General features: G+C 42.5%; 3 protein-coding genes across 9 annotated transcripts in view; 2 read left to right on the forward strand and 1 right to left on the reverse strand.

The window, feature by feature from the left end:
* Positions 1–8,822, forward strand: part of FANCD2 (FA complementation group D2) — a 62,577-nt gene extending 53,755 nt beyond the window's left edge. For 2 of the 3 annotated variants that reach the window (XM_019428189.2, XM_019428188.2), the window contains exons 38-44: positions 18–89; positions 804–842; positions 1,834–1,908; positions 2,658–2,732; positions 3,683–3,829; positions 5,346–5,441; positions 8,413–8,822. In XM_019428189.2, the coding sequence (XP_019283734.2) occupies positions 18–89; positions 804–842; positions 1,834–1,908; positions 2,658–2,732; positions 3,683–3,829; positions 5,346–5,441; positions 8,413–8,484 (576 nt within the window). In that variant the 3' untranslated portion in view covers positions 8,485–8,822. The remainder of the gene's footprint in view (positions 1–17; positions 90–803; positions 843–1,833; positions 1,909–2,657; positions 2,733–3,682; positions 3,830–5,345; positions 5,442–8,412) is intronic. The other variant, XM_019428190.2, reaches the window with a different exon arrangement.
* A 310-nt stretch (positions 8,823–9,132) lies between these two features.
* FANCD2OS (FANCD2 opposite strand) lies at positions 9,133–14,801 on the reverse strand. 5 transcript variants are annotated; one of them, XM_019428197.2, is made up of 2 exons: positions 14,702–14,801; positions 9,133–10,436 (listed from the first exon to the last, which is right to left on the reverse strand). In XM_019428197.2, the coding sequence occupies exon 2, from the start codon at positions 10,426–10,428 to the stop codon at positions 9,892–9,894; it is 537 nt and encodes a 178-aa protein (XP_019283742.2). In that variant the 5' UTR covers positions 10,429–10,436; positions 14,702–14,801; the 3' UTR covers positions 9,133–9,891. The 5 variants fall into 5 exon arrangements, with proteins under 5 accessions (XP_019283742.2, XP_019283739.2, XP_019283740.2 ...); XM_019428194.2 differs by lacking the exon at positions 14,702–14,801 and adding an exon at positions 14,464–14,695; XM_019428195.2 differs by lacking the exon at positions 14,702–14,801 and adding an exon at positions 14,214–14,457.
* A 4,215-nt stretch (positions 14,802–19,016) lies between these two features.
* BRK1 (BRICK1 subunit of SCAR/WAVE actin nucleating complex) lies at positions 19,017–27,715 on the forward strand. Its single transcript, XM_019428200.2, has 3 exons — positions 19,017–19,192; positions 26,658–26,740; positions 27,001–27,715. The coding sequence occupies exons 1-3, from the start codon at positions 19,075–19,077 to the stop codon at positions 27,025–27,027; spliced, it is 228 nt and encodes a 75-aa protein (XP_019283745.1). The 5' UTR covers positions 19,017–19,074; the 3' UTR covers positions 27,028–27,715.
* The last annotated feature ends 241 nt before the right edge of the window (positions 27,716–27,956 follow it).

Below are 27,956 nucleotides of genomic sequence, written 5' to 3' on the forward strand. Positions count from 1 at the left end.
TATTTGATTACCCCCAGATTCATGAAGAGAAGCTCCTCTACTGGAACATGGCTGTTCGAGACTTCAGTATCCTCATCAGCCTAATAAAGGTGAATGTGGAGGCTCCTTGACCCACCTCACTAGCTAACTATAGAAACCAACAAGGGTCCTGGCTTCCAAAATGGACCTTCCTGCTCCTTTCCCCACCCTTCCTTGGGGTTTGTTCTTCCCTGTCTTCCCTTATCCCTCTACCCATCCTGGATAACCCCTTCTTCTCTGAAAAGGCAATGTCTTTTTCCTTCTCTTCCTTCCTCTTTCTCTGTCTGTGCCACAGTACTATTAAACAGATCTCACCTTGTCTTGGGTCCTCTGTGATCTGAGTACATTCCCACTAGCTCCCTTTTCCAATCCTGAATGCCTTCTTTATCCCTCAAACACAATGTGTACTCTCACCAACTCCATGATTTTGCTAGGGTATTCTCCCAGCTCAGAATGTCATTCTCTCGCCTTTCTGCCTCTCAGCCCATCTGTCTTAAGGCTTCACTTCAAGGTTTGGACCTCTACAATGCCATCTTAATATCCCTGAGTTAATATCCCTGAGTTAGAGTAAATTTCTTACTCTTCTTTGCTTCCCTCTTCCTTTTTTTTGAATTTCAGTGATGGTGATTACTTTAATTTCTGTTTTGTAATTAACCATTGACATGCCTTTTTCATTTTAGAATTCTCTACACCGCCCAGAGCTGTGATTTGCACAATGGGGAAGAGGCTGGGGGTGCTCAAAGGAGCAGACCTCAGCTTTGGTTTCTTGTCTTTTGTGTCTCCAGGTGTTTGATAGTCGTCCTGTTCTGCATGTATGTTTGAAGGTGAGAAAATGACCTGGCCTTCGTTAGTATTTATTGTTCCTGTGGATCTCTAGAGATGGCCTTAGCAGAAAGGAGTTGCTTAATACTTTGTCCACAAGCCAGAATTTTCAGAATCTGTGCTAACAGGTGGTAGTTTAGAAAAGACAATGGGTATGTTTTCCCATACTAGCTGGATGACTAGAGAAGCTAATTTTGCTATGAGTTTGAAAATTTTTGGTTTGAGTCTTAGAACTAGCAGGAGTAGATTCAGGGTGGCTGACTTTAAGAACAAAAGTCACTCCTGCCATTCCTTCCCAGGCAACAGGGAGGAAGGAGGGGTGGGTGATTGCTCTTTTTAAAGCCCATCACTGGCCTCATGAATGTGGAAGCTGGTATCCTGATAACCACTGAACTCCTCTCCCAAGGGGAGAGCCCATATTAGCCTTAGATTTGATGACGGGTCAGGAGCTAGGGAATGTTATTGGGAGAATGTGTCTTTCCGACTCCTGATGGTTCCTTCCAAGTGAATAGCACCTTATTCTTGTTATCTTCTAGTCCCTCTCTTCCTCTTTACTCTCTCTGCCCTGGCCCAGTGTGGGAGATGGGTGAGTAGGGAGAGTGGTTTATCTGATTATTAAATTTGGCAGTTGATTATGTGCTTCCTCATCTCTATACCTTTTTCCTTTTGGGTGTAAGTGGTCCTTAGGGAGATGCGGTCCTCCTCTGTTTTCTGTGTTCTCATTCTTACATGGATCAAGGCTTCTGTTCATTGTCTGTGTCTAGGGTAGGTAAGTTTGCCTAACTCTGAGGCTTAGTTAGCAGGCCCATTTAGTTTTTGAATTAAACTTACATTCTCCAAATTAACCTTTTGGATTCCTCCCTGCTTATTTTTTATATACAAAAATAAGATAAAGCCCCTGGGCTGGGTGATGCTATGCTACCTCAGGCAGGGGCCGTTCTGGTGAAAGACCTCAACAGAGGTCATCACCAGTGTGTCTCTTCTCTTCTTCAGTATGGACGTCTCTTTGTGGAAGCATTTCTGAAGCAGTGTATGCCACTCCTAGACTTCAGTTTTAGAAAACACCGGGTAAGAACTGAGAACACAGAAGAAAGGTGTGCTCTGTACAGTTACTCAGAAGATACATCCATGGTGACTCCTGAGCCCGGAATGGGGGTGGTCCCATTCCTAGGATCTGGGCCACCATTCTACTGGGGCTCCTTTGGTCCACTTCAGCTGTCACCAAAGATGCCCATATTGGACCAAATATTTCAAAGTAGGCTAAACTCCTCAGACCCACTCTGATTTAAACCCACCTTTCTACTTTTACTCCAGATCTGGGGGTAGTTGTTCCTTTTAGCTTGATTTTATTGTGTTGCTGCATTCCCAGCACCTCATGGATCAGTGTGTCATTTGCTTATTCCTTTGCATTTCTCTAGGTCTACCCTCAGAAATAACAATAATAATAATAGTAATAGTAGTAAACAGCTCATTGTGTCATAAACTTTTTGCTATTGTAATGGATAGTCTGGAGAGTTTTTTTGGCCAAGTGAGATTCAGGGTTAGAGTAGTGAAATAAGGATAAAAACAAAGGATGATTCCTTACACATATTTAGCAAGTTTGCAAGACACTCTCACAGTATTTGGTTGGTTCCTCCTTATAACCTAGAAAGAGAAAGGGAAGGATAGCTAGTTAGTCCTCACTTTGAGGGCCAAATTGAGATCATTACCAATACAAGGCTGGGACCTGCAAGGTTTATCCTCTTTGGAGCCCTTGGTTGCATCTAGAATGAAATGAGAGCATTTAATATGGTATTTATGAATTTTGTTGGTTGTAGGAAGATGTTCTGAGCTTACTGGAAACCTTCCAATTGGATACGAGGCTGCTTCATCATCTGTGTGGGCATTCCAAGGTAAGAGGGGAGAGCAAGTCATTGCATCATCCTGCCTGTTGGCTTAATCTCCGTGTGATCAAGAGATCCATGGGCTCCACTTCCTTCATCCTTTTTTACCCTTCCTGAGTCTTTATTTTTGAGACTGTGTGTGTCCAGAGACAGTTTAATTCAGAGTGGTCAGATCCTTAGTTGCTAGTTGAAATTGGGCAATCACATAGAGAGGAGTTTCTGGCTCTGAAGTTTGACTCAAACTCCATAGCACTATTTCCTGTAGAAGCTTCTCTTTGGTGAGAGATAGAGAATGTTGGTGGATGTGTTGCTGCTATAAAGTACTCTGGGTGGGAGGAATGTTATATAAGTGATGATTTTGTGCTAGAGACAAGAGGTGGTTCTAAAAGCAACCATCTGTAGAGCTTTTCAGGCTCTACTAACTTGTCAAAGAACACATCTGTCTCTTGTGAGAACATTTTACCATTAGAGGATTTTTCCACTTGAAGCCTACAGTTGAACCATTGTCACTTTTTGTCTGAAGGAATACAGAACCACAGAGCTCTGTAGTCACAGGCAAACCAAATAATTCTTCAATCCAGTTCCTATGGCTCACTTCTTCACTTCGTTCTAACTTTAGAAGGTGCTGAACAGTGGAGTTATAAGGGATACTCTGTTGTTTACTATCAGTATAATACACATTCAAGAATATTTTAGGTGAATTCCTTGATAATTAGTCAATAAGAGGTTATGAAGAAGAACCTAAGGTGTCGGTGTTAGGTCTTCTAGGCTCTTTTAGCTTGAAGGAGAGCTGCCATTCTCTTTAGAGATGGCTGTTTAACAGAAATGTGTCTCTGGCCTGTACTGGGAGAACCTGTGCTATATTTTAGTGTTCACGATATCAGGAATTCACAAGTTTCTGTGTAGGAATGTGAAAGAATGATAGTCCAAGTGAGTTGGGTGCATTGGTTTCTGTTCAGATTCACCAGGACATGAAACTCACCAAACACGTGCCTTTGCTCAAAAAGACGCTGGAGCTGTTAGTTTGCAGAGTGAAAGCCATGCTCATCTTCAACAATTGCAGGGAGGCTTTCTGGCTGGGCAACCTCAAAAACCGGGACTTGCAGGTAAGCCTAGGGGCATGCCAGTGATAATCTACTCCTGTTCTTTGTGAGAGCATCAGAAGGTATGTCAAGGAGGTCAACTGAGCCCTGTTCTCTCAAGACTGTTTTCTCTTAAGGCTATGGCCATTTTGCTCTTAAAGTTAGGGCAGATTGCTTATGGTCTTAGTCATGGGCTCCACCCCTCATCATAGCCAGCAAAGGCACCAAAACATGCCACTGATAATAACAAGGGCTCAGAGATAGAAGAGCCAGATCAGTAAAACCTCTCTCCTCAACCAGAGTGGGCTCCTGTTGAGAATCTACTGAGGGTAGATTCACAACATTTTTTTATATGGACAGACTTTTTAAAAAGTTATTTTGGTTTTTTTTTCCCTAACCAGTCTGTCTTATTTCTGAAATTATTCTCTGCCTATTTTTAACAAGTAAATATTTCTAAGGTCTTTCACCTGTCTGACAGAGTGTGTGAGTGGGGAAGAGGCAGAGACAGAGGGAGATACAGAATCTGAAGCAGGCTCCAGGCTCTGTGCTGACAGCTCAGGTCTCAAACTCATGAATGGCAAGATCATGACCTGAGCCAAAGTTGGACACTTAACGGACTGAGCCACCCCAGCGCCCCAGAAATTGTCATATAGGGTACAAGTCCTTCTCATTCACATACACAATAGTTCAGGGTTTTATAATCTCATATATGAAAAGAATAGCACCCCAGAGAATAAGTTTCCTTTTTTCACATGTGTTTTATGAGGTACTGTTATTTCCGCTGTACTGTTGTTTTTTTTTTATTTATTTTGAGAGAGAGATAAAGAACGAGCAGGGGAGGGGCAGAGCGAGAGGGAAACAGAACCCCTAACAAGCTCCGCCCTGGTAGTGCAGAGCCCAGTATGGGGCTCAAACTCAGAAACCTTGAGGTCATGACTGGAGCCATAACCAAGAGTCAGATACTTAACCAACTGAGCCACCCAGGTGCCTCTTGCACAATACTATTAAACAAAATACTATAATAATACTGTAGTTTCCCTGAGAAGAGTAAAGCTCAGAGAGGTTAAGTAACTTACCTAAAGTCATTTAGCAGTAAGTGAGAGGTGCCAGGATTTGAGTCCAAACAGAAATGATGAAAAGCTGATGTCTTTAAACCACTTTGTATGCGGTGTTCAGCTTCTGCATGGTCATTTGTAGTTGGTGTGTTGGTGGTCATATACCTTAAGGTATTTGGGAAATTTTAGAATGATACTCAACATTAAATGAGTCACCAGTACGTCCTGGCCTTGTAAAATCTAGTGTGATACTAGAATGCAACAATAGACTTCTTATAAAACTACATATTATATGGGAGCCACACTTACCTCAGAAAGTGTGATTATCACTTCTCTAGGTACTAGATCACAGTTTGGTGTCTGTGTTTGACCATGTTTGAATGGCTAGAATATCTTGTGTTATCTACAAACCAAGCCTTTCTCACCTTGAGCCCCCAAATATGTTTATTGTAACCCACCATTTTTCTTGGCCCATCTGCATTTAGGGTGAAGAGATACTATCCCAGAATTCCCAGGAGAGCACAGCCGAGGAGAGTGAGGATAATACAACATCCCAGGTCTCCAAGAGCAAAGCAACAGAGGTATCTCTGCGTAAGGCCCCAGACTGTGCAGTTGACAGTTGCATTTTGTTAAGTCAGTAGAAAGTATAGAACTTGCTTTTTTTTTTTTATCTTAAATCCTTGTGAGTCGGCACTACTTTTATTTTTGTCTGTCATTTTATTTATTTTTTTATATATATATATATTTTTTTAACGTTTATTTATTTTTGAGACAGAGAGAGACAGAGCATGAACAGGGGAGGGTCACAGAGAGAGGGAGACACAGAATCTGAAATGGGCTTCAGGCTCTGAGCTGTCAGCTCAGAGCCCGACGCGGGGCTCGAACTCACGGAGTGTGAGATTGTGACCTGAGCCGAAGTCGGCCGCTCAACCGACTGAGCCACCCAGGCGCCCCTGTCATTTTATTTTTTTTAAGTTTATTTATTTATTTTGAGAGAGAACATGAGCAAGGGAGAGAGAGAGGGAAAGAGAAAGAATCCCAAGCAGACTCTCTGCTGTCAGCGCAGAGCCCGGTGTGAGTCTCAAACTCACGAACCTGCAATCATGACCTGAGCCAAAGAAGAGTTGGATGGTTAACTGAGTGAGCCACCCAGGTGCCCCTATATATTTTTTAATGTTTATTTTTGAAAGCAAATGTGCATGTGGGAGCAGGGGAGGGGCAGAGAGAGGGGGAGACAGAGGATCTGAAGCAGCGTAGAGCCCAATGCGGGGCTTGAACTCAGGAACTGCAAGATCATGACATTAGCCAAAGTCAGATGCTTAACTGACTGAACCACCCAGTCACCCCAATGTTTATACATTTTTGAAAAAGAGAGAGAGAGAGAAAGAGTGCAAGCAGGCTCCACACTTAGTGTAGAGCTCAGTGTGGGGCTTGATGTCACAATTGTGAGAATGACCTGAGCTGAAATCAAGAGTCAGATGCTTAACTGACTGAGCCACCCAAGCGCCCTTATGTTTTGTGTTTTTTTTAAGTTTATTTATTTTAGTAATCTCTACACCCAACATGGGGCTCGAACTCATGACCCCAAGATCAAGAGTTGCAACTCACTGACTAAGCCAGCCGGGTACCCCACCCTGCTTACATTTGTAATCAAAGACTTCTATGCTCTTCACCATTGCCTCCAGAAAAGCTTCTGTTTTTATATGAAATTCTGTGGGGGCCAAAAGACTCTCTCAAGTTGTGGCATGTGTTGTCGAGTTGAAAAAACCATTTTAGAGAGGAAAAAAGAAGCAGTCAGGTGTTCTCTGAGTGTTGAGAAGAATGAGTTAAACCATTTAAATATGTTTTGTGAATATATAAGATAGAAACATGAACGCATTTGGTGGAAACTAAAGCACAGAATCAAAAGCTGCAATCACTAAGGACTACAGTAAGAGAAGGGGTCCTTATTCTTTTCTGGGCTATTACAGATATTTTCAGGACTTTACAGAAAGCTGAAGAAAAATGGATATTTTTATTAAATTTTGTTACAATTCAGGTGGGTTATAGACACCAAGAAGCTCAAATTTAAGAACCCCTCCTGTAAAGCCTCTCTATAATGCAATTTGAGGCTGATGCAGAAAGATCATTTAATATGAAAAATACTCTTATTACATGGTCCTCTGTTGTATTTGTATAGTATACCTCTACCTTGTTCTCATAAAAAATTTTTGGAAACAGTATCTTATTAGTTTGGTACTTTCTCCTAAGCAAGCCTCCCAGATTAGAACTGGAAACTAAAGATTTTAATTTTTTTAAAGTTTATTTATTTTTGAGAGAGAGAGAGAGAGCAGGGGACGAGCAAAGAAAGAGGGAGACACAGAATCCAAAGCAGGCTTCAGGCTCTGAGCTGTCAGCACAGAGCCTAACTTGGGGGCTTGAACTCACTAACCGTGAGATCATGACCTGAGCAGTAGTCGGATGCTTAACTGACTGAGCCATTCAGGTGCCCCTACTGACCAAAGAATTTTATGCTGAATTCCTCTGGTGAGATACACCAGAATTATTTTAATTAAAAAAAATTTTTTTTTTCTTAATCTTTGTTTTTGAGAGAGAGAGAGGAAGACAAGATTTGAAGCAGGCTCTGTGTTGAGAGGAGAGAGCTGGATGTAGGGCTCAAACTCACAAACTATGAGATCATGACCTGAGTTGAAGTCGGGGGCTTAACCGACTAAGCCAACCAGGTCCTCCCCACCCCCAATTTTTCTTTAATGTTTGTTTATTTTTGAGACAGACAGAGACAGAGCGTGAGGGAGGGAGGGGCAAAGAGAGGGAGACACAGAATCCAAAGCAGGCTTCAGGCTCTGAGTTGTCAGCACAGAGCCCGATGCAGGGCTCGAACTCGCAGACCACGGGATCGTGACTTGAGCTGAAGTTGGACGCTTAACCGACTGAGCCACCCAGGTGCCCAAGATACACCAGAATTTTTATTTTATTTTGTTTTATTTTTTTATGTTTATTCATTTTTTTTGGAAATACAGAGACAGTGCGAGCAGGGGAAGGGCAGAGACAGAGAGGGAGACACAGAAACTGAAGCAGGCTCCAGGCTCTGAGCTGTCAGCACAGAGCCCGATGTGGGGCCCGAATTCATGAACAGTGAGATGATGACCTGAGCCAAAGTCGGACGCTCAACCGACTGAGCCATCCAAGAGCCCCTACACCAGAATTTTTAAGTTAGCAAACATTTCATTCTATATTGAGTACCTACTTTGTTCTATATCACACACATGCAGTAGAGGTGGAGGACCATGGCTTATGTAAAAATCCTGTGAATTTGGTTCAGTTGCAAAATGTCATAGGTTGCTATCCCAGTGGCCTTCCTCCATAGTCTTGGCTTAAGAGGTCACAATAGAAAAATAACAGGGGAGCCTCAATTCCTTTTTCAGATGAATGTTTTAACACCCGTCATTGGTTTTAATGATGATACAGTACAGTAAATCCTATGGGAGCAGTCTTGTAATTCATGGGGTTATTCAGATGACCTAAAATATCTAACTATCCTTTACCCCTTAGGATGGTGAAGATGAAGTAAGTGATGGAGAAAAGGAGCAAGATAGTGATGAGAGTGATGATGACTCTGATTAGACCACAGAGAGACTGCTGCCCCATCCCCATGTCTGCTAGCCTCTTCCTGTTTTGTGTTTAGGGTTTGAAATCTGTCTGCCTTCCTTACTGGAAGCATCCTGTTTTGTCACTGGGGTGGTGGGCTTTGCTGAATCCGCCAAATTTGAATTTCATAGGTTGTCTGTCATCATCATAGACCTTGGCTCATGATTCCACTGTAGCATTACTTATCGGTCTTGGGCAAACGTGGCAGTGCTATGCTGTGGAATGGATACTGGGCTTTGGGAGCTAGTTTTGGAACTTTTAGAATTTAGGATTGTACCAGTTTTACAAATAAATTGTTTTAAGTTCTGCCTGAACTACCTCATTCCTCTTTCTGAATTTCCTTCATAAGTCAAGGATTACATGGAATTCAGTTGGGGTTTATGCAGAGAAATAATGGAAATTGGTGTGAACACATCACTTCTACCAATTAAAATCACATATTTCCTATTCTAAGGACCATCTTTACTTGAGATGAGAAAATCTTTGTGATATTTTTGGAGGAGTGACAAATTCCTGGACAATTCCCAAAGAAAGTCAAAAGGAAAATTCTGGCTGCTTTTTAAAAATTTTCTGGTCATCCTATAGATATAAGACAGAGAGGGAAAAGGCACCATCAAACTCATGTTGACTTTGTATATATGTTTATTTTATTTCCACATTATTCTGAGTTATACCTGTAATCTAGTTACAAGAATGCTACGAAATTACTTGTTTATTAGAAGTAAAATAGTAGTACACCAGCTAAAATGGGGAGCTCTCTTGTGTTCCACCAGAAAGCCCAGTTTCATTGCTGCCTCCAAGTTCTTTCTTGCCAGGCTATAAATATTTATTTAATATTTGTTAATATTTCTACCCACTTTAGTACTCTCCAGTGGCATTAGGATGTGGTTGGTTAGGGTTTTTTGTTGTTGATTTTGGGGGGGGGATTATTTTTTATTATTTTTTTTAATCCTTGAACCATCTATAAATTTTTGATCCCTTCATCCTCATGTATATGGAAATCCATAATCTCCTTCCTTGACACCCCTTTGTTTCCCCAACTCATGTTTGGGGAACATGATGTGGTCTTAGATGTTGAAGTGAGTTCACACTAGGCTCATTGGTTTATATGGTTTAATGGTTCATCACATGTACATGTTAACGCTAGTTTGACTCTCTTTTAAATGTTGTTCAGCTTTACAGTGGAAATGTTCTCCCTTGCTCCGGTCACTGGCCTTCTTTGGAGGGGAAAGGAAATAAAGGGGTTCCTGAATTGTCACTGTGTGACAGAAAAGCAAGATTGCTGGGGTGATGTCAATTTCCTTTACACAGACAGGTTTCTGTGAACTTCAGACACATAGTAAAAGGGCATGGTATAAGGAACAGGAATCAGATGGGAACCCTTTACTTGGAGTGTTGTAAGGCAAAAGTGCACTTCTTGTATGTTGCATACAGTAAGAGGATAGAGCGCAGCATCTGTTTGCACATGGTCACCGTCATCTGAATTTGAGGTTCCTTAAGTCCAGTGGGCCACTGGTGCTCCCGGCTGATGATTTTGCAAAAGGCTGATTTGTCTGAAACTCTGAAGGTTCCGGTCCATTTTGGTGGCTGAGCTGTGATGACCCTGCCAAACACGGAATCCACTCCACTGAGGCGGACAGGCTGGGGCTTCCTGACCAGCCCTTTCTTGTTGTTCATGGTTTGGAGCTCTGATGTGTGGCAGGGTAACTTGGGACTCACCCCAGGCTCCAGGAATGGGCTGTCTAGAACTAGAGTGACCTCTTGAAAGCACAGCTGCACTTCAAGGTCAGAAGGGGTATGTGGGAAGCAGGGGGAAGCCCTAAAAGGGTGCTTTGAAGAAGATGTAGGTGTTGTGTGCCGCAGCCATTGGAAGCTCTCGTCCAGTGGGGTCCATGGTGACCAGAGCTGGTATCCTGCCATTGACAGTCCTAAAGAAGAGGAATCAGAACATGGAATTTCCCTAGCATGGTTTTGGCGAGGGCATGGCCATTTAAATTCACATTTATTTGTTTCATTATTGACTTTAACTTATTCTGTAGTTCTCATTAACAGACTCCAATAGATGCTAAGGATACTAGTAATTCTATAAAGTGCAGTAGTGGATGGTCACAAGTATTGAATCTGGCAACTACTATGTATACTAAAACTTTATTAAGTCTTATCACAGGCCTCTGAAGGTAGGTTTTAACCTATTTTACAGGTGAGGAAATGGGTTTGTCCAAAATGTAATACCCCAGTTCACCATTATAACTGCTAAAGACAGAATCTACACCTCTGAGGTGGCAGAGGATGCTGGCACTTCATGATGAGACATTATTTGTGGTCAGAAGCTCAGAAGGGCCATGTCTTACTAGATATTTATGACTCTAAATCCCATGTACTTTATTTATACCAGGGGTTCTCAAAGTATGATCCTGGCACTAGCAGCTTCAGCACCATCTAGGAATGTAGAAATGTACATTCTTGGGCCCTACCTTAGACCCATAGCATTAGAAACTGGGGGTAGGGCCTTGCAATCTACATTTAAACCCTTCAGGGTATTCGGATGCACTTATTATTTGAGAACTTCTGATGCTGTCCCTTTTAAGGAACTTAGGTTTTCATTATTCTTCATTATGGAGACTGTCTCCTCTTGACCCTAAAAACCTGTTTTTTAACATAAGGGAACAGCTCTCTCAGAGCCCTGAGGTACTTATGTATCACCTCAGAGGAATTACACCAGGCTAGAAGGAAAAAAGGTTTCCAAAGGACAGTCTTTAAATAAATTTTTAAACATTTTTCTGATTCTTCTAGGTGTGTTTTATTTTTGACTTTGGTTTGTTATGGGAGACCCAGTGGTTAAGATCGTGATTTCCCCCCCTTAAAGGAAAAAGAAAGGGCTGGGAGGATGTTGCTAACTCAAAATTTATTCAAGTAGAAAATGGATTTTCCATCATTCTGCTTTAAAATTGCCAATATATAAAAGGTTTTACTGAATTAAGAAGCTAACATTTTTGAGCACCTATGTATTGTGTTAAGGGGCATAGCAGTTCCCTTTTCTTTCCAGTCAAGTATTTTTCTCTGCCCCTTCTCTCTTCTCCCACGAAAGGTAACAGCAGCAGATCTGATTTCATCCTATCTAGTAATTGCCCAAGAAATGTGAAAAGTTGACTCCTCCACCATAGTTTGTAAGACAGTAAAGTTAATTTTAAAAAAGGGTTGTCGGTTGCATCAAAAACCACAAAATACCTAGGAATAAACCTAACCAATGAGGTAAAAAGGTTTGTACACTGAAAACTATAGAAGGCTTAAGAAAGAAATTGAAGACACAAAGAAATGGAAATAATGGATTGGAAGAACAAATGTTAAAATGTGAATACTACCCAAAGCAATCTATATATTATTCAATGCAATCCCAATCAAAACAGCACCAGCATTCTCAAAGAGCTAGAACAAACAATGCTAAAATTTGTATGGAACCACAAAAGATCCCAAATAGCCAAAGTAATGTTGAAAAAGAAAACCAAAGCTTGGAGGCATCACAACCCCAGACTTTAACCTGCATTACAAAGCTGTAATCATCAAGACAGTATGATATTGGCACAAAAACAGACATAGATCAATGGAATAGAAGAGAGAACCCAGAAATGGACCCACAAATATATGGCTAACTAATCTTCAACAAAGCAGGAAAAAGTATCCAATGGAAAAAAATCTAGCAAATGGTGCTGGGAAAACTGGATAGCAACATGCAGAACAATGAAACTGGACCACTTTCTTATACCATACACAAAAATAAAATCAAAGTGGATGAAAGACCTAAATGTGACAGGAAGCCATCAAAATTCTATAGGAGAAAACAGGCAGTAACCTCTTTGACCTCAGCTGCAGCAACTTCTTACTTGACAGGTCTCTGAAAGCAAGGGAAATAAAAGCAAAAATGAACTATTGGGACCTCATCAAGATAAAAAGCTGCTGCACAGCAAAGGAAACAACAAAACTCAAAGGGAACTGACGGAATAGAAGAAACTTGCAAATGACATAAAAGGTTAGTATCAAAAATCTACAAAGAACTTGCCAAACTCAACACCTGAAGAACAATCCAGTGAAAAAATTGGCACAAGACATGAATAGACACATTTCCAAAGAAGAAACCCAGATGGCCAACAGACACAGGAAAAGGTGCTCAACATCACTCATCATCAGGGAAATACAAATCAAAACCACAATGACAAATCACCTCACACTGGTCAGAGTGGCTAAAATTAGGAAACAACAGGTGTTGGCGAGGATGTGGAGAAAGGGGAACCCTCTTGCACTGTTGGTGGGGATGCAAACTGGTGCAGCCACTCTGGAAAACAGTATGGAGGTATCTCACTATTTTTTTTTAATTAAAAATAGAATTATCCTGGGCGCCTGGGTGGCGCAGTCGGTTAAGCGTCCGACTTCAGCCAGGTCACGATCTCGCGGTCCGTGAGTTCGGGCCCCGCGTCAGGCTCTGGGCTGATGGCTCGGAGCCTGGAGCCTGTTTCTGATTCTGTGTCTCCCTCTCTCTCTGCCCCTCCCCCGTTCAAGCTCTGTCTCTCTCTGTCCCAAAAATAAATAAAAAACGTTGAAAAAAAAAAATAGAATTATCCTATGACCCAGCAATTGCACTACTAGGAATTTATCGAAAGGAAACCAAAATGCTGATTCAATGGGGCACATGCACCCCAATGTTTATAGCAGCACTATTGACAATAGCCAAAGTATGGAAGGAGCCCAAACGTCCATCAACTGACGAATGGATACATGCATATATATGTGCATATATATACACACATACATGTGCGTGTATGATTTGCATATGTATACACACATACATACAATGGAATACTATTTGGCAATGAAAAAGAATGAAATCTTGCCATTTGTAACAATGTGGATGGAACTGGAGGGAAGGTATTATGCTAAGCAAAAGAAGAGAAAGATAACACATGATTTCACTCATGTGGAATTTGAGAAACAACAGAACATCGTAAGGGAAGGGAAGGAAAAATAAGCTAAAAACAGAGGGAGGCAAACCATAGGAGACTCTTAAATATAGAGAACAAACAGGGTTGTTGGGGGTGGGGAAAATGAGTGATGGGCGCTTGTTGGGATGAGCACTGGGTGTTATATGTAAATGATGAATCGCTAGATTCTACTCCTGAAACCAAGACTACACTGTGTGTTAACGAGAAGAAATAAAAATACATACATACATACATGCATATATTAGGACCTCTTTTTGGAGAAAAGAATAAAATAAAAGCAAAAGAGTTATTAGTGACATTTCAAATCAGAAGACCTCTCCCTGACAGTGCTTAGCATAAAGGAGGTTTGTTGATTTCTTTCAACTGTTGTTTTTCCTGTCTTTGTACATTCCTTCATGTACTGTGTTCAAATATCTGGACTGCCTTAGGATGAGCAATTGACACTGAAGGGATAGTTGTCTATTACAAACATCCTGTGAAAGTCTTCTGATGCTTGATGTCATCACCCACTACATAGAAGATCAGGGCTGCACTGGTACAACACCATGGCAAGGTGGAATGTGCAGGGTGTTAACAACTCCTCAGCATATGACCAAAAAAGATTACTTAATCCCAGGATCCTTTTCCTGAATCCTTCACTCCTAAGAGCAGATAGGGCTGGAGGTAAAAGGCTTTATCAAATGCCCGGCTTAAGTGCTGGGCAGAACCAACCTGGGTTGAGAGGGGGCTTCTGAACCCAGATCACACCACTTCCACACAAGGTTAAAATGAAGACGATTCACTCCTCCACTCCCACCACCTGAAGTCACCGTCATCCACTCCAGTAGGGGTTCAACCTTGGAAGTCTGTTTAAGCTGCTTTAATAGCTCCCAGATAGGGAACACCTTGTACTCCTGGCCAAAAGTCTTCCCCTTTACACGCTCTTCCCGTTCCAAGGAAATAGGTCCCTCGATTTCCCCACCTGGGAAAGGGGAAGTGAACGTCCAGGTGCAGCTGAGATCCTCTTGAACTGTGAACTGCGATCCTGATCCGGAGAGGCTGAAGCTGCCGGGAGTGGGGGAGGTTCCCCTTCCCAGCAGGCAGAAGGGGCTTGTCCCCTGTGGGTCCCTAAACGGGGGTGGGGGCCAGACGGCTTTGGCCGAGGCGGAGGTGGCGGTGGGAGCCCGGGCCCGGTCCCACCATCCGGGCCGGGGGCTCACCTGCTGAACTCCGCGGGGCCGCACGCTCCAGAGTGGCGGCCGCTGTTCCCGGGCCACTTCTCTTCTCCACCAGGCGCCTGGCAACCGCCTTTGTGACCCAGGATGGGGCGGGGCGGGGGGGAAGCCGGAGCCGCCGCGGGGATGAGGGCTCCAGGCGCCCAGCTTGGGAGGTGTCAGCACTAGATTCTCCACCCCCACCGCCTTGGAACCCTTTGTCCAGGACTCGATTCGAATCCTGTCCTCTCCATTCTCCCTCCTCCTCTCTTCACCGCTACACCTTTGTGCTTTTGAGATAGTCACGGAGGGCGACACGCCCACTTCAAAAGGTGTGGTCAGGAACCTGCATGGAAGTCCCGGGACTTGTAGTTAGTGTTGAGTTAGTCTTTAGTCTTTTTTTTTTTTTTTTTTTTAAGTTTATTTATTTTGAATGGGGCAGAGGGAGAGAGAGAGAACGCGCACACGCATGCGAGTGGGCAAGGGGCAAAGGGAGGGGTGGAGAGAGAGAATGAGAGAGTGTCCCAAGCAGGTTCTGGCTTGTAAGCGCAGACAGAGCCCAACTCGGGGCTCCATCTCAGGAACCCTGAGATCATGACCTGAGCCCAGATCAAGAGTGGGATGCTCAACTGACTGAGTCTCCCAAGAGCCCCAGTCTTCACGCTTTAAACCACGCTCAAGACGTATTCCGGCTGAAAGCTTTTATTGCTGCATTGGTGTGGTCCCAGCACAAGGAGACAGTATTTATAAATGCTCACCTCACGAACAAGAGGAAAGGTACATGTCTTCCCTTGACTTCCTGACCCAAAATCGTTTTTCTCCCTTCTATTAAACCCCCCAAAAGGCAATGCTGTCGTCTTCTCACAAAGCTGAAGAACCGTTTCACCACAGTGAGTGATTTAACAACTTTGTAAGCGTCACTGCAAACAATGTCCCTGGAAGGCTGAGGGAAGACAGGTCTATACAACTAACTCCTATATCCCCTGTGCCTGGCTATCCCAGTGCGTGGCAGTGTTGAAATATTCGTGGTGAGAATTAAACTAATGGTCCTTCTTGCACTTACCTTACCCAGAAATTGCCCTTGCACTTTTCCAACTATAGAGCACAGCATAAATAAGAACTGTCACCTTTTATCTGGCTCTTTGGGTGAAGCTGAACAGGAGAGATGGGGGGCATGGGTGTGGAGTCAGGCTAAGATCCTGGTTTGGAAGACCAGATGGTCTTGGTCTTGAGGGTCAAGAGGTCTTAAGGGGCAGAGATCAAGAACTGTCATATGTGTTGTGTGTGTGTGTGTGGCACCCTGTGGAAGGAAAGGAAAATGGAGAAGAGAGTTTGGAAGGGAAGTCAGAAAATGGAGAGAGGGACAGAGAGTGATGAGTCTAGTCTTGGAAGAGACTGAAATGATTTGAATTGCAAATCATTTTCCAGTAAGTTTATTTTTATTTTCTTGTTGATAAAAAAAAAGAGACACTGCTATTTAAAAAGCAAAGAGAACAGTTTTTATTGCACAGTTGTGTTTTTTAAATATTAAAACCCCCAAAGTAAAATTATATAATTAAAAGTTGTTGGCTAGAGAGGGCTTCGTGCTGTTAAGACATTCTGTACCACAGCCCTCTATACAGTCTGCCCAGCTCTAAGGGATACATTTTCGGAGGTACAATTTGCTATCACCTCTGGCTCTGATACTTCAGCTCCACGTCTATCACACATATATGGAAAACCATAATCTCCCATGTTACAAGTTACTGATGACCTACAACATCAACTTTGTTGTAGCACTGTATGATCCAGTGCTCACCATTCTGTGTGCACTGTTTTCACGGATTGTCATGACAATAGCCACATTTGCTCTGCCAAAAGAGGATGCATTTCTTTCAAAGAGGCTAACAACATTGCCATGGTGCACATGCTATATTCATAGCTGCACAAATGATGGTCTAAGTGCATATGATTGCAAAAAAGACTCACATGACCACGTGTAATGCAATTGACACATTTCTTCAAGAATTTGATTCCACTCTGATTATTATCCATGAAGTCATTGACAAGATTCCCTGAGTTCTGTGTAACATATGACAGATCTAAAGACCGGAACCTTGTTCTCTTATGCTGAGGCAATCTGCCACCTGGAAGCACTACTTGTTGCACCAGCAGCACTCCCAAAGGGCTTGCCTCTGTAGCCCTGCATCACTCATCAGTAACAACTTCTGCTGTGAACAACTCCCACGCTGGCAAACCCATACTGAAGGACTGCCTGACAGCAAGCTCGATGAGCATACAGGAAAAAGCTGCAGAAGTCCAGAGGAATATTCTTCACTGTAGCATAGCACCACATCCTTGTGTTGTTTGGAATTGCAGGGGAGACCCTAGAATAGGTGTATAGGAAGTCCTGGAAAAAGAGAAGAGCTGAGCCTGACTTGTCCATGGAAGGCCATTAATCTGGGGAAAAAAAGTTGGATAGATATGTGTACTTAATTTTCTGCTTTCTACATAAAAAGGAAATGTAAACTCATGAGTGTCTGTTTTGTGAAGAGTCAAGCACTGTGCTTCGTGTTTTATTTATCCTTTCTCACAGAATTCTCCCAACAATCCTAATCCATCCGTGTTGTTATTCCTGTATTACACATGAAGAAACAAAAGCTCAAAGGGGTGAAGTGACTCCTCTTTGGTAGATTTGTGATTTGAAACTGAGATGTCCCACCTTTGAAGGAAAAGTACATCTCAGGCACCTGGGTGGCTCAGTCAGTTGAGTGACTGACTCCTGGCTCAGATCATGATCCCAGGACTATGGGATCGAGCCCTATGTCAATCTTCTTGCTGAGCATGGAGTCTGCTTGAAATTCTCTGTCTCCCTCTACCCTTCTCCCCTGCTTGCTCACTCTCTCTAAAATAAAAATTAAAAAAAAAAAAAGGAAAAGCAGATCTATCTGATATATTTGTGACATGTGAGCAAGATACTAACTTCAACAGCATCACTTAGGAAGCAGGGTCTTGAATGGCAATAGCCCTCTGGATGCCTGGGGTTCGATATTTACAGTTGATATTTATTATTCTAGCATCATTTCTATGAATATGTAGGAGAGCTCAAGATAGACCCTAACCTGTTTTCAGATTGGTTCAGTGAAAAGATATTGGAGTCAGGAACCAACTGGTGAAGGTCCACCACTTATTTGACTGTGTGACCTTTAACTTTGTCATCAAGAGAATCCTCTTCCTGATTTCCTTCCACAGGGTTTGTGAGGGTCCATTGAGGTAAAAGCTACAAAAGTAGCTTTATAGCTTGTAAAATCTCGTTTCTGAGTAAAGGACTGTTAGTAAAGGTTTCTTCCCAGTGGCATGTATTGCACAAAGCAGACTGTAAATATCCTCTTAAACAAATCTAAAATTGTTCATAATTCCACTACTTTAGTAAACAAGACAGTGACATTTTTTGTATATACTTCTTGTCCTCAAGCAGATATAATTTTCATATAATTGCAATCAAAGAAAATGTTGTATTTTGTTTTCCCCTTCATTTATCACGTATGTGATGTGTCATAGAGTTCATAATTGCCATTTTATTTAAATAGCAATGGTATTAATGATATTAAGTAGCTGCATGATATCGTCGTAGGTGGCTATACCATCGCTTAGTTATTCCCCAACTGTGGAGATATAGTTGTTTTGTTTTTTTAAATAGACTGTCACAAAGAGCACCTTTGTGCTTAAACTGTCTCCCCCCACCCCTTTTTTAAACGATTTTCTTAATGTTTAGGTCAAAAAAGTTTGAATTTTTTGACAGCTCTTGCTATCAATTTATAAATTTCCTTAAGGAGTTGTGCCAGTTTACAGTGTGACCAGCTACTTAGGAGTCTATCAATTTCCCCTCCGTCTCTCCACCACTAGATATTATTGTTTAGAAAAAAATAATATTTTGTTCATTTGATGGTTGCAAGGTGGGTCATCATACTGCGTTGTTGAAAGCCTTTTTTTTTTTTTTTTTGAAAGTCATTTTTAAAATGAGTTGTATTTAATGTGGCTTAATTGACTGTACCCAACTTATTGCTGACACAAACCTTAGTTTGGAGCAGCTAGGGCAGTGGGTGTCACGTGGTCACTTGCCCCGCAAAGACCAAAACCGCCCAGGGTGGGGTACGTGATGGGTAGGGAGTGTCTCGGCGCTTGCGCATTCCAGTCTCCCCGCTGGTTTTTGATGCGACTTTTTTCAGGGGCGTGGGAGCAGAACTAAAACGCCGGCGAGGACTTGACATCGCGCAGGCGCATCACAATGTTCGTGGATTTGTGGGTGTCAAGGCATGGGTGTGGACTGGCAGCGCAGACGCACTGCCGGCCTGGAGGGTCGGGGCGCCTGCGCAGTCGCTCCTCCTTAGGCGGCAGCCATGGCGGGTCAAGAGGATCCGGTGCAGCGGGAGATTCACCAGGACTGGGCGAACCGGGAGTACATTGAGGTCATCACCAGCAGCATCAAGAAAATCGCGGACTTTCTCAACTCGTTCGGTCAGCGGGGGAGCAGGGGGAGGCGAGGGTGGGTCGAGGGCCACTCAGGCAGTTTGGCGATGGCGCTCAGAAGCTTTGAAGGGGCTTTCTCCGGGCTGGTTTTCGCGTCCTCCTTTCGGAGTCCACCTTCCCCCTGTCGCTCTGATCCTCAGGCTCCACTGGGCAGTTCCTGTGGGGTTATCCTGCGCCAGGCTGAGCTCATCGGCTTCAATGCTATCACCCCAGATCCATTAACAAGCCCTTCCTTTTTCCAGACTCTTCAGATCGCTCCATCCACCGTTTTCTTCTCTTTTCTTCTTTTCTTCTCTCAGCAGTAGCCTCCCTGCTTCCTTTGTGACCCGCTTCCATTCCAGTTCCCACTTTGCGCTCAATGTGCGCCTTTCAGAATGCAGCCGCAGCCGTGTCGCTGCTTGTGTAAGTTTCTTGAAGTTTCCTCATCGTTTTCAGGATCATTTTAGCGCCATGCCTTTTAGGAAGGCATAGGAGGAAGGGAAGTCGCCCCTTCCCGTCTCTCGTGTTTCTTGTCCTGAGAGTGGTAGGAGACGAGATCAGAAGTAAAGTCCAGATTTTTAAGGATATGGAGCTTTCTGTATTGCTACTATCTAGCCGATAGTTGGTATTCTACTGCTTTTGGCAAAATCTTTCCTAGGCGTGGCTTGCTTGTGATAGTCTTAAATTCTTGATGCATTGTTCCGTGTCCTTCTGGACAGCAAACATGTAACAGAGACTCCCATCCCATCTTCTCCCAACTGTTTCTTTAGCCGAACTAGGCCCTGGGTAGACTTAAGTAATTGCAAGGTGTAAGGATGACATCTAGTGATCTTTTTCCAACTAGTGTGCTCCTGTTCCAGCACTTCAGCCGCAAGCAACTAAGACTAAGTAGTGGAAACTGATGTTATAAAAATGATTTAAAGTAATTAATTTTCCAGTCAGAGGACTGATGCATTCTGAGGAGTAAGGTAACAGAACATGAATTTTCTTAGAAAGCATCAGCAAGAGAAACTAGATCTCAGTACAGAGCTCTCTCTCAAAGCTCCACTCTGGAGGACAGAGAATAAGAATCATTTCCTGCTTTCAAGGAATTTCTGTCTTGAAGATGAAATAATGACAGCTTTGGAACATCGGTTTTGTATTAATGTATTTACTTACAAAGTGTATAAGATTATAATCTTGATGTGCCTTGGCATGATGGATTTTCTCACCAGGGAATGAGGGTGAGGGCAGTAGTAATGAGAGAACAGTATAAATATATATGCAATTGATACATATTCGCACCCGTAACTCGGTATAGATAGAGGTTGTAGGAGGGAATGATAGTCAACAAATCATAGATCTCATGTATCCTGAAATTGTTTAAGGACCATGAGTGAAGGAGTATGGTTTAGTAAAAAAGATACATGGATTTGGAGCTAGGAGACTCAAGTCGGAGGCTACACTAATGGATTGCAGTGAACTGAAAACATCTAAGAAATACTGAACCTATTTACCCTGCTACTCAGATAGTCTGGGTTTCCTCAGTTTCTTTCTTCCTAAGTTCTGTGCAAACGCTTTCAATGTTAGTTCTCATAATTGGTTTCTCCTGCTTTCCTGGAGAGTTGAACTATTACTGGAGGTTGATCACAGCATTCTTTACTCATAATCTTCCTTCAGAGAGAGGGCTGGAGAAGAGAAACCAAAATATTGCATGCTAGGGGAAAGATGGAAAGATAAGATCACAGCTTTGAGACTTTGGCTTAGTTGGGAAAGGCAGTGGAAAGTAGTTGGAAAAATCACTGAGATGGAGAGTTTTAACTTTAAAAAGCAGAATTAAAAGACTTCACCTATCTGGTAGGATCAGAAAATCCAATCAAAGTTTAAGAATGTCAGTGAAATCAGTAAAGCATCTAAAATTACAAGTAACGCTGGGGCTGTTACTCAAAATTTAAGTGATCTAGCATGTCACTTCCCCGGATTTGGATCTGGGTAACGTAATAATTTCATTTCTGAGCACTGAATTGTATTAATAAACTTTTAATTCATGTACATTTGTCTTTGACATAAATCTTCTTGGCATCTTTTGGTCACTAGATTTATAGCAGATGAGGCTTGGAACTGACCAGAAATTGAAGAGTTTGAGCTCAGGATTTGCGGGGGAGAAATGCCTCTTTTCTTGCTTTATAAACAAGGGAATACCTGCACTGAAATTTTATCAAATGTGTGGATCACATTTTGTGATCAAATAGAGGATAAAGACTTTTCTTTTTATTTGAGATTTCCAACAAGTCCTAGACTGAGGAAAAGTCACACAGAATTCCAGTGTTGAGGATTGGATCTTAAGGATTTCCTTAGCTTAAGCCATTATTCTCCCTTAATGCGATGCTAGTGGCCTAATGTTTGGAGTAATTACTAAATAGTTTTTGAAGATTGTGGGGAATGAATTTAGTCCTTTTGAAGAAAAATGACAATTAATTGCAATTAAGAATGGAATTATGAAGCAAGGTAAAAAGCTAAAGCCATTTGACTTAGTACTTAGGTGTACCTGAGGCAAGTTCTTGAAGACTGAGCATATCGTTGATAGAAGAGTTTCGACAAGGACCAACAGGCCAAGAAACTGGATAAATCATGTAACACTTGAATATATTGTCTTGGCATTGAGTGACTCAGGATGAACTTGTGAGGGATATATTTTCCCACTCTTAAGTCCTTAGTGTGACTCCTCAGTTCTGATGTGTAGATGTAGGGCTTATATTGAATTTATAATAATATGATTTGGTGGTACAGAGATTTACCAGGAGTTTACTTTGAGGGGGCATCTGGAGCTCTTTGGAAATGGCAGCAATCCTCCAGTCCCCATCCCGGCCACAGAGAGTCTCTGTAGGCTGCGTACTTTGCAGAGGAAACTGTTTTTTTCAAGACAGCTAATGACTAAATAGCTTTTACCCTGTGATTCCAGCAGGTGAGAGTAATATAGGTGGACCACCCACCTGAACCAGAGAACCCATAGATCATAAGGCAGTGATAACACCCAAACACTTGGCCTGTTCTGTACCTTGAACTGGGGACACTTCTAAAAACAGATTGTCACGGAAGATAGCTTTTTATTTTTATACCATTTTATCTGATTCTAAAGCTAATCTGTGTAGAGAAGTGTAACAAAAATAATAAGTGATATTTTTCTAAATGTCAGTTTTTATGCTTAGCCAACAAATGTAGCATGCCTGTTATGATCCCAGCTATGTGACACATCCTCTGAAAAAGGAATAAATAAGAATAAATGGTAGCCACTCCTGAGAAATTTAGAATTCTGTCAGAGAAGTAAGACATAACTACAACAGCAGTTCAAGAGAATGACAGTGTTGATTTTTGCAGGCTAAGGTTATGTGCATTAAGAGTTCAGAGGAGCTGGTAACTGGCATTTGTCAGTAGTGGTAATAGATACACAGTATCAAGCACCCTGGCTAGGACTGGTGGTGTCCTCAGTTAAAGTCTGGTGATAACACACTCATAAATGCACTCTGGTTTCAGATTTGTTCAGCTGCTGAGTGCTTTCACAGTGTTTTGCTTGAATCAATATGTATTTCTTGGGATCTGAAATAATGACCAGTTTCTGGAGTTCAAGGTTATATATTTCTCAACAGTGCTTACCCATTTAGGTCAGTAACATAGTGTTGTTCTTGGATTCCAATTCATTACCAGATTTACAGAGCTTAGAACAGAAACAGCTGTCCAGGAAGGAACCCTCCCTCTCACCACCCCACCCCCCTGCAGATAATTTTGGCATGTTTCTTTTTATGGGAAATGACAGGTTGTTAGTGGTAACATTCATGCTCTTACTGAATAGCATACATGGTGTGCCTTTGAGCTGCTAAAAACCAGATTGAAAGAGATTTGGTCCTGTTGGGCTGTCCTGGCAGTGAAGGTGGATCCAGGAAAAGGAGCGTGCTGAGGTCTTTGTACTCAAGCTAGATCTAGGAATTAGAAGAAGCAGCACTAGCAGATAAACAAAACGATTTAAAAGAGGAATGGAGAATGTCCAGAATAGGCAAATCCATAGAGACAGAAAGATGAATGGTTGCCAGCAGTTGGGGTAAGGCTGAATGGGGAATGACTGCTCATTGGTACAAGGTTTCATGTAGGGATTATGAGGATGTTCTAAAATTAGATTATGGTGATGGTTGCACAACTCTGTTCTAAAAACTATTGAATTGTATACTTTAAGCAAGTGAAGTTCATGGTATATAAATTATATATCAATTAAGCTATTTTTAAAAAAGAATAATGAAGATGGGTGAGTGGGAAAATACCTAGTATGGAAACAAAAAGAAAAAAAGGAACCAGTAAATGGAAGAGTCAGGCTATAAGCATATTTTAAGAGATGTGGGGAGGGGACTCCAGGCTCAGTCAGTCGAGTGTCCAACTTCTGCTCAGGTCATGATCTCACAGTTCGTAAGTTCGAGCCCCACATCGGGCTCTGCTGACAGCTCGGAGCCTGGAACCTGCTTCAGATCCTGTGTCTCACTCTCTGCCCCTCCCCCCACCTCACATTCTGTGTGTTTCTCTATCAAAAATAAATAAACATTAAAAAAAGAGATGTGGGGAATAGGGACACCTGGGTGCCTCAGTCAGTTAAGTGTCTGACTCTTGATTTTGGCTCAGGTCATGATTTCAGTTTCGTGAGTTTGAGCCCTGCGTTGGGCTCTGTGCTGATAGCACAGAGCTTGCTTAGGATTCTCCCTTTGTCTTTGCCCCTCCCCTGCACATGCTCGCTCTCTCTCTCTCTCTCTCTCTCTCTCAAAATAAACAAACTTGAGAGAGAGAGAGAGAGAGAGAGAGAGACAGAGAGGTGTGGGGAATCAATTACGGCCTCAGAGGTTCCTAAAGATGGTAATGTTGTGTGTGGTGGGAAGGTACCATCCAGGGCAGTAAGCAAACTGGGTTCTGAACTCAGCTGTGATACTTACTATTTTGTTCCATCAGTTATCCAAGATGGGCTTTGGTTTCCCCACTTGTAGAATTAGTAGAGTCACACTAGAGCCAATTTTTTGTTCTACTGATACTAATATGCCAGAATCCATCTTTTTTTTTTTTTTTCAAAAACATCTCTGTGCCAGGCAAGATACTAATATTTCAAAGATTAATAAGAGTATCTGCCTTTGATGAACTCATTCTAGTGGGGAGCAGACATGGAAATAAATGATAAATTATAAATACATAAATATCATTGGGCTATGTAGCATGAGCATTTTCTCGTGTCATTAAGTATTCAACCTTGTAATTTTGTTTGCGTGCAGGGGAGGGGCAGAGAGGGAGGGAGAGGAAGAATCTGAAGCAGGCTCCTGGCTCTGAGCTGTCAGCACAGAGCCTGACCTAGGGCTTGAACTCTTATTCGGACACTTAACCAACTGAGCCACCCAGGCACCCCTTGTTTTGTTTTTTAATGAGTTGTTGAAATGATGCCTTTTTTGTTTGTTTTTTTAGTGACTTGTTAAAAAGATGCAAACTTGTAATTTTTAATGGTTGGTTTTAATAGTCTTTCATAAATATGCCCTACTTCATGAAATCGTTCGTAATAGTGGTGAACATTCTTTTTTTTTATTTTTTATTTTTTTGAAGGAGAGAGAGAGAGACAGAGCATTAGCAGGGGAGGAGCAGAGAGAGGGAAGGAGATACAGAATTCTAAGAAGGCTCCAGGCTCTAAGCTGTCAGCACAGAGCCCGATGTGGGGCTTGAACTTACAAACTGTGAGATCATGACCTGAGCCGAAGTCGGACGCTTAACCGACTGAGCCACCCAGGCGCCCCAAGTAGTGAACATTCTTATTTGTTAAATCTGTATTCAAAGGGGGAAATGATAACTAAGACCAAGTACATAAACTATAAATTCAACCATAAACGTACAGCAGAGGGAGAATTATATCCATCTGTCAGAGACCTCTCAGAGGCCCAATTTGAAGTGAACCTTGAAGGAGAATGTTTAGACAGGCAAGATGAGTAAGATTTGGACATGGAGAAGATTTGGACGTGGGGTTGAGGCAAAATCTGGGTGAAGGAAAATTTGTCGAAATAGATGCCCAAGTGCTTTTGCATAACAAGGAAGAGATGAAGAGGAAGTTGTGAGCTAAGTGTTAAATCATTGAGTGGGAGATTGTCTTGGAGAGAGGATATTTTAGGCTTAAAAAGTGAAGATTATTGAGGATGAGCAAACAATGAAGTTGGAAGAGGTAGGAAATAATTAGCATGTCTAGAAACCTTTTCTCCTATGTGTTGAGAATGGTTGGGGAAAGAGTAGTAAAGTGGTTTCTGTTAGAGGAGTTTGCAGAGGAAAAGGTATTTTAGGGGAAATCTGAGGTTTCATTTTGGATGAGGTAGAGAAAGAAGATTAGAAGGGTAAAGGAAGAAAAGGAGTTTTGCTGTTTTCCACAGATGGAATGTGGGCTTCACAGGGTATTTGATGTTCTCCCAAGTTTTTTCTCATTCTGAAATGCCTGCACACATAGTGATGACACATTAAGTACCTTCCTAGAGCAAAAGCAGTGATGCCTTTCCTCCTCTCCACAGTCTCTGCTGCTTTCTTGGCCTCTGTTTCTCCTCCCTGTTGAGATTATTTTCTTCCTCTTGTTGCTTCCCCTTTCTTGAAACTCTTGGTTTGCCTTTTAGCAAATAGCCACCTGTACAGTGTTGGTGTGTTAGTTTTTACTGGCTGCCATAACAAGTTACCATAACTTTAGCCGCTTTTATGACATAAGTTTATTGTTTTACAGCTGAGTAGATTGGAAGTCCAACATCAGTTCCCTGGGCTAAAATCAGGGTGTCAGCAGGGCTGCCTTTCTTTCTGGAGACTCTAGGAGAAGATCCATTTCCTTGCTCATTGAGTTGCTGGCAGAATTCAGTTTCTTGTGGCTGTAGGCCTGAGATCTCTATTTCCTTGCTGGCTGTCAGCTGAGGGCTGTTCCCAGCTTCTCAAGGTCACTGGCATCCTTTGGCTCATGGTCTTCTTCCTCCATCTTCAAAGGCAGCAATAGCAGGTTGAGTTCCCCTCACACTTTGAATCTCTTCTTCTTCCTCCACCTTTTCCCTGTCTCTTACATTTAGGATTTGTGATTAGATTGTGTCCATCTGGATAATCCTGGATCTCAGGGTCCTTAAACTTAATCAAATCCACAAAGTCCTTTTTGTCGTGTAGGATACATATTCACAGGTTTGGGGGATTAGGTCATGGACATCTTTAGGGGTTATTTTCTCTGCCTACCACCCTTGGTAGGAAGTTCAGCAGGTCCATTCTAAGCAGCTGTGTTCCTAATATAATTCTCACCTCTTCTGCATTCCCCTGCTTTGCCCATCTGCTCTCATTTGGGCTCTGCATGATATATCATTCCTCCTCTTCAGCTGGGGGCTGTGTGTACGTGTGTGTGTGTGTGTGTGTGTGTGTGTGTGTGTGTGTGTATTTGGAATGACATTAATCCTGAACATCAGTCTCCTTTTACCAGATATGTCTTGTCGTTCAAGACTTGCAACACTAAACGAGAAATTGACAGCCCTCGAACGGAGAATAGAGTACATTGAAGCACGGGTGAGTATGTCAGGGAACGTACTTCCTCATGACGCTAGGCAAGGGTTGCGCAGAGAGAATGCACATTTCTACTTGTTACTGAAACAAACATGGAAGCAATAACAGTCTTAGAGAAGTTAATGGACTTAGTTCCCTGGATTTGACCCAGGTTTCTGGACTCCAAAGCTGTTATCTTTCTTACCACTCCCAACTACCTAGGATCTATAAAAAGATTTTTTTACTCTTTGTGAATTTATCTAATTGTCAATTTCCTTTGACAGGTGACAAAAGGTGAGACCCTCACCTAGAACTGTGCCATTGCTGCTGCTGGGAAGTTGCTTTACAGAACACAGGCCTACGTGGGAAAGGCCCCAGCAGCCTCAGCTCCTTCCTCTCTCCTTAAAGAGCAACAGGGCTTATTCTTGTTTTTCTTTTTTCAAAAGCGTGGCCTTTGGGCTCTGCCATGTACATCGGTGTGTGATGTGGCATGTGGGAAGAAGTCCAGGGGAACTCTCGGAAACAACATTAGGCATTTTACCTTTTAAGTAACATTTTGTAGAACTGTTTGTCAACATATTTGAGGCGTGCAGAGCCAGACGCCTGGGACTCTTTGTTAAGGTCCTCCCCACCTCCTTTTCTCCCTCTCTCTGTCTCTCTCTCTCTCTCTCTCTCTCTCTCTCTCACACACACACACACACAACACACACACACACACACTTTCCTTACAGCTCTCATTGCCTCTGCATTGGTTCTATAAACAGTCTTTGTCTCCTTTCCACCTTTGGTGGGGGGGTGGGAGGCAGTCCTGTCTGAGACACTTATGCCCCGGCAAGGTGGCCACAAGAGAATGTTGTTGGTAACCCACCAGTTTCTTGTCCTTTTGGGGAGGTCAAGGCCAGGCCCCCACTTGGCTTGAAGGGACATTTTCAGAATTTTCTTTCTGTCACTTGGGGTGTCTTTGCCTCTCATATTTCCCTAATAAACTCCTCAACTTTATTTGACTGCTGTGATTGTGGTGGGGAGAGGAGCTAGAGATGGGGCTCACCCATTCCACAGAAATCTGACGTGCGGGATGATTACTCTGACATAAAACTCTCAGATGTTGCTCTTTGATCAAAGTCTAGGTTGCCTACCAGCTGGAGCCCCTCCATGTTTGGACTTTTAGTTGACTGATACATCCTGGGAATCATTTGGTCATTCAGCAGACATTTCCCAGGTACTTTATGTAGGCATGTTA

This window comes from Panthera pardus, unplaced genomic scaffold (genome assembly GCF_024362965.1).
Source record: "Panthera pardus isolate Hobbes unplaced genomic scaffold, ASM2436296v1 HiC_scaffold_8, whole genome shotgun sequence".
Classification (NCBI taxonomy): domain Eukaryota; kingdom Metazoa; phylum Chordata; class Mammalia; order Carnivora; family Felidae; genus Panthera; species Panthera pardus.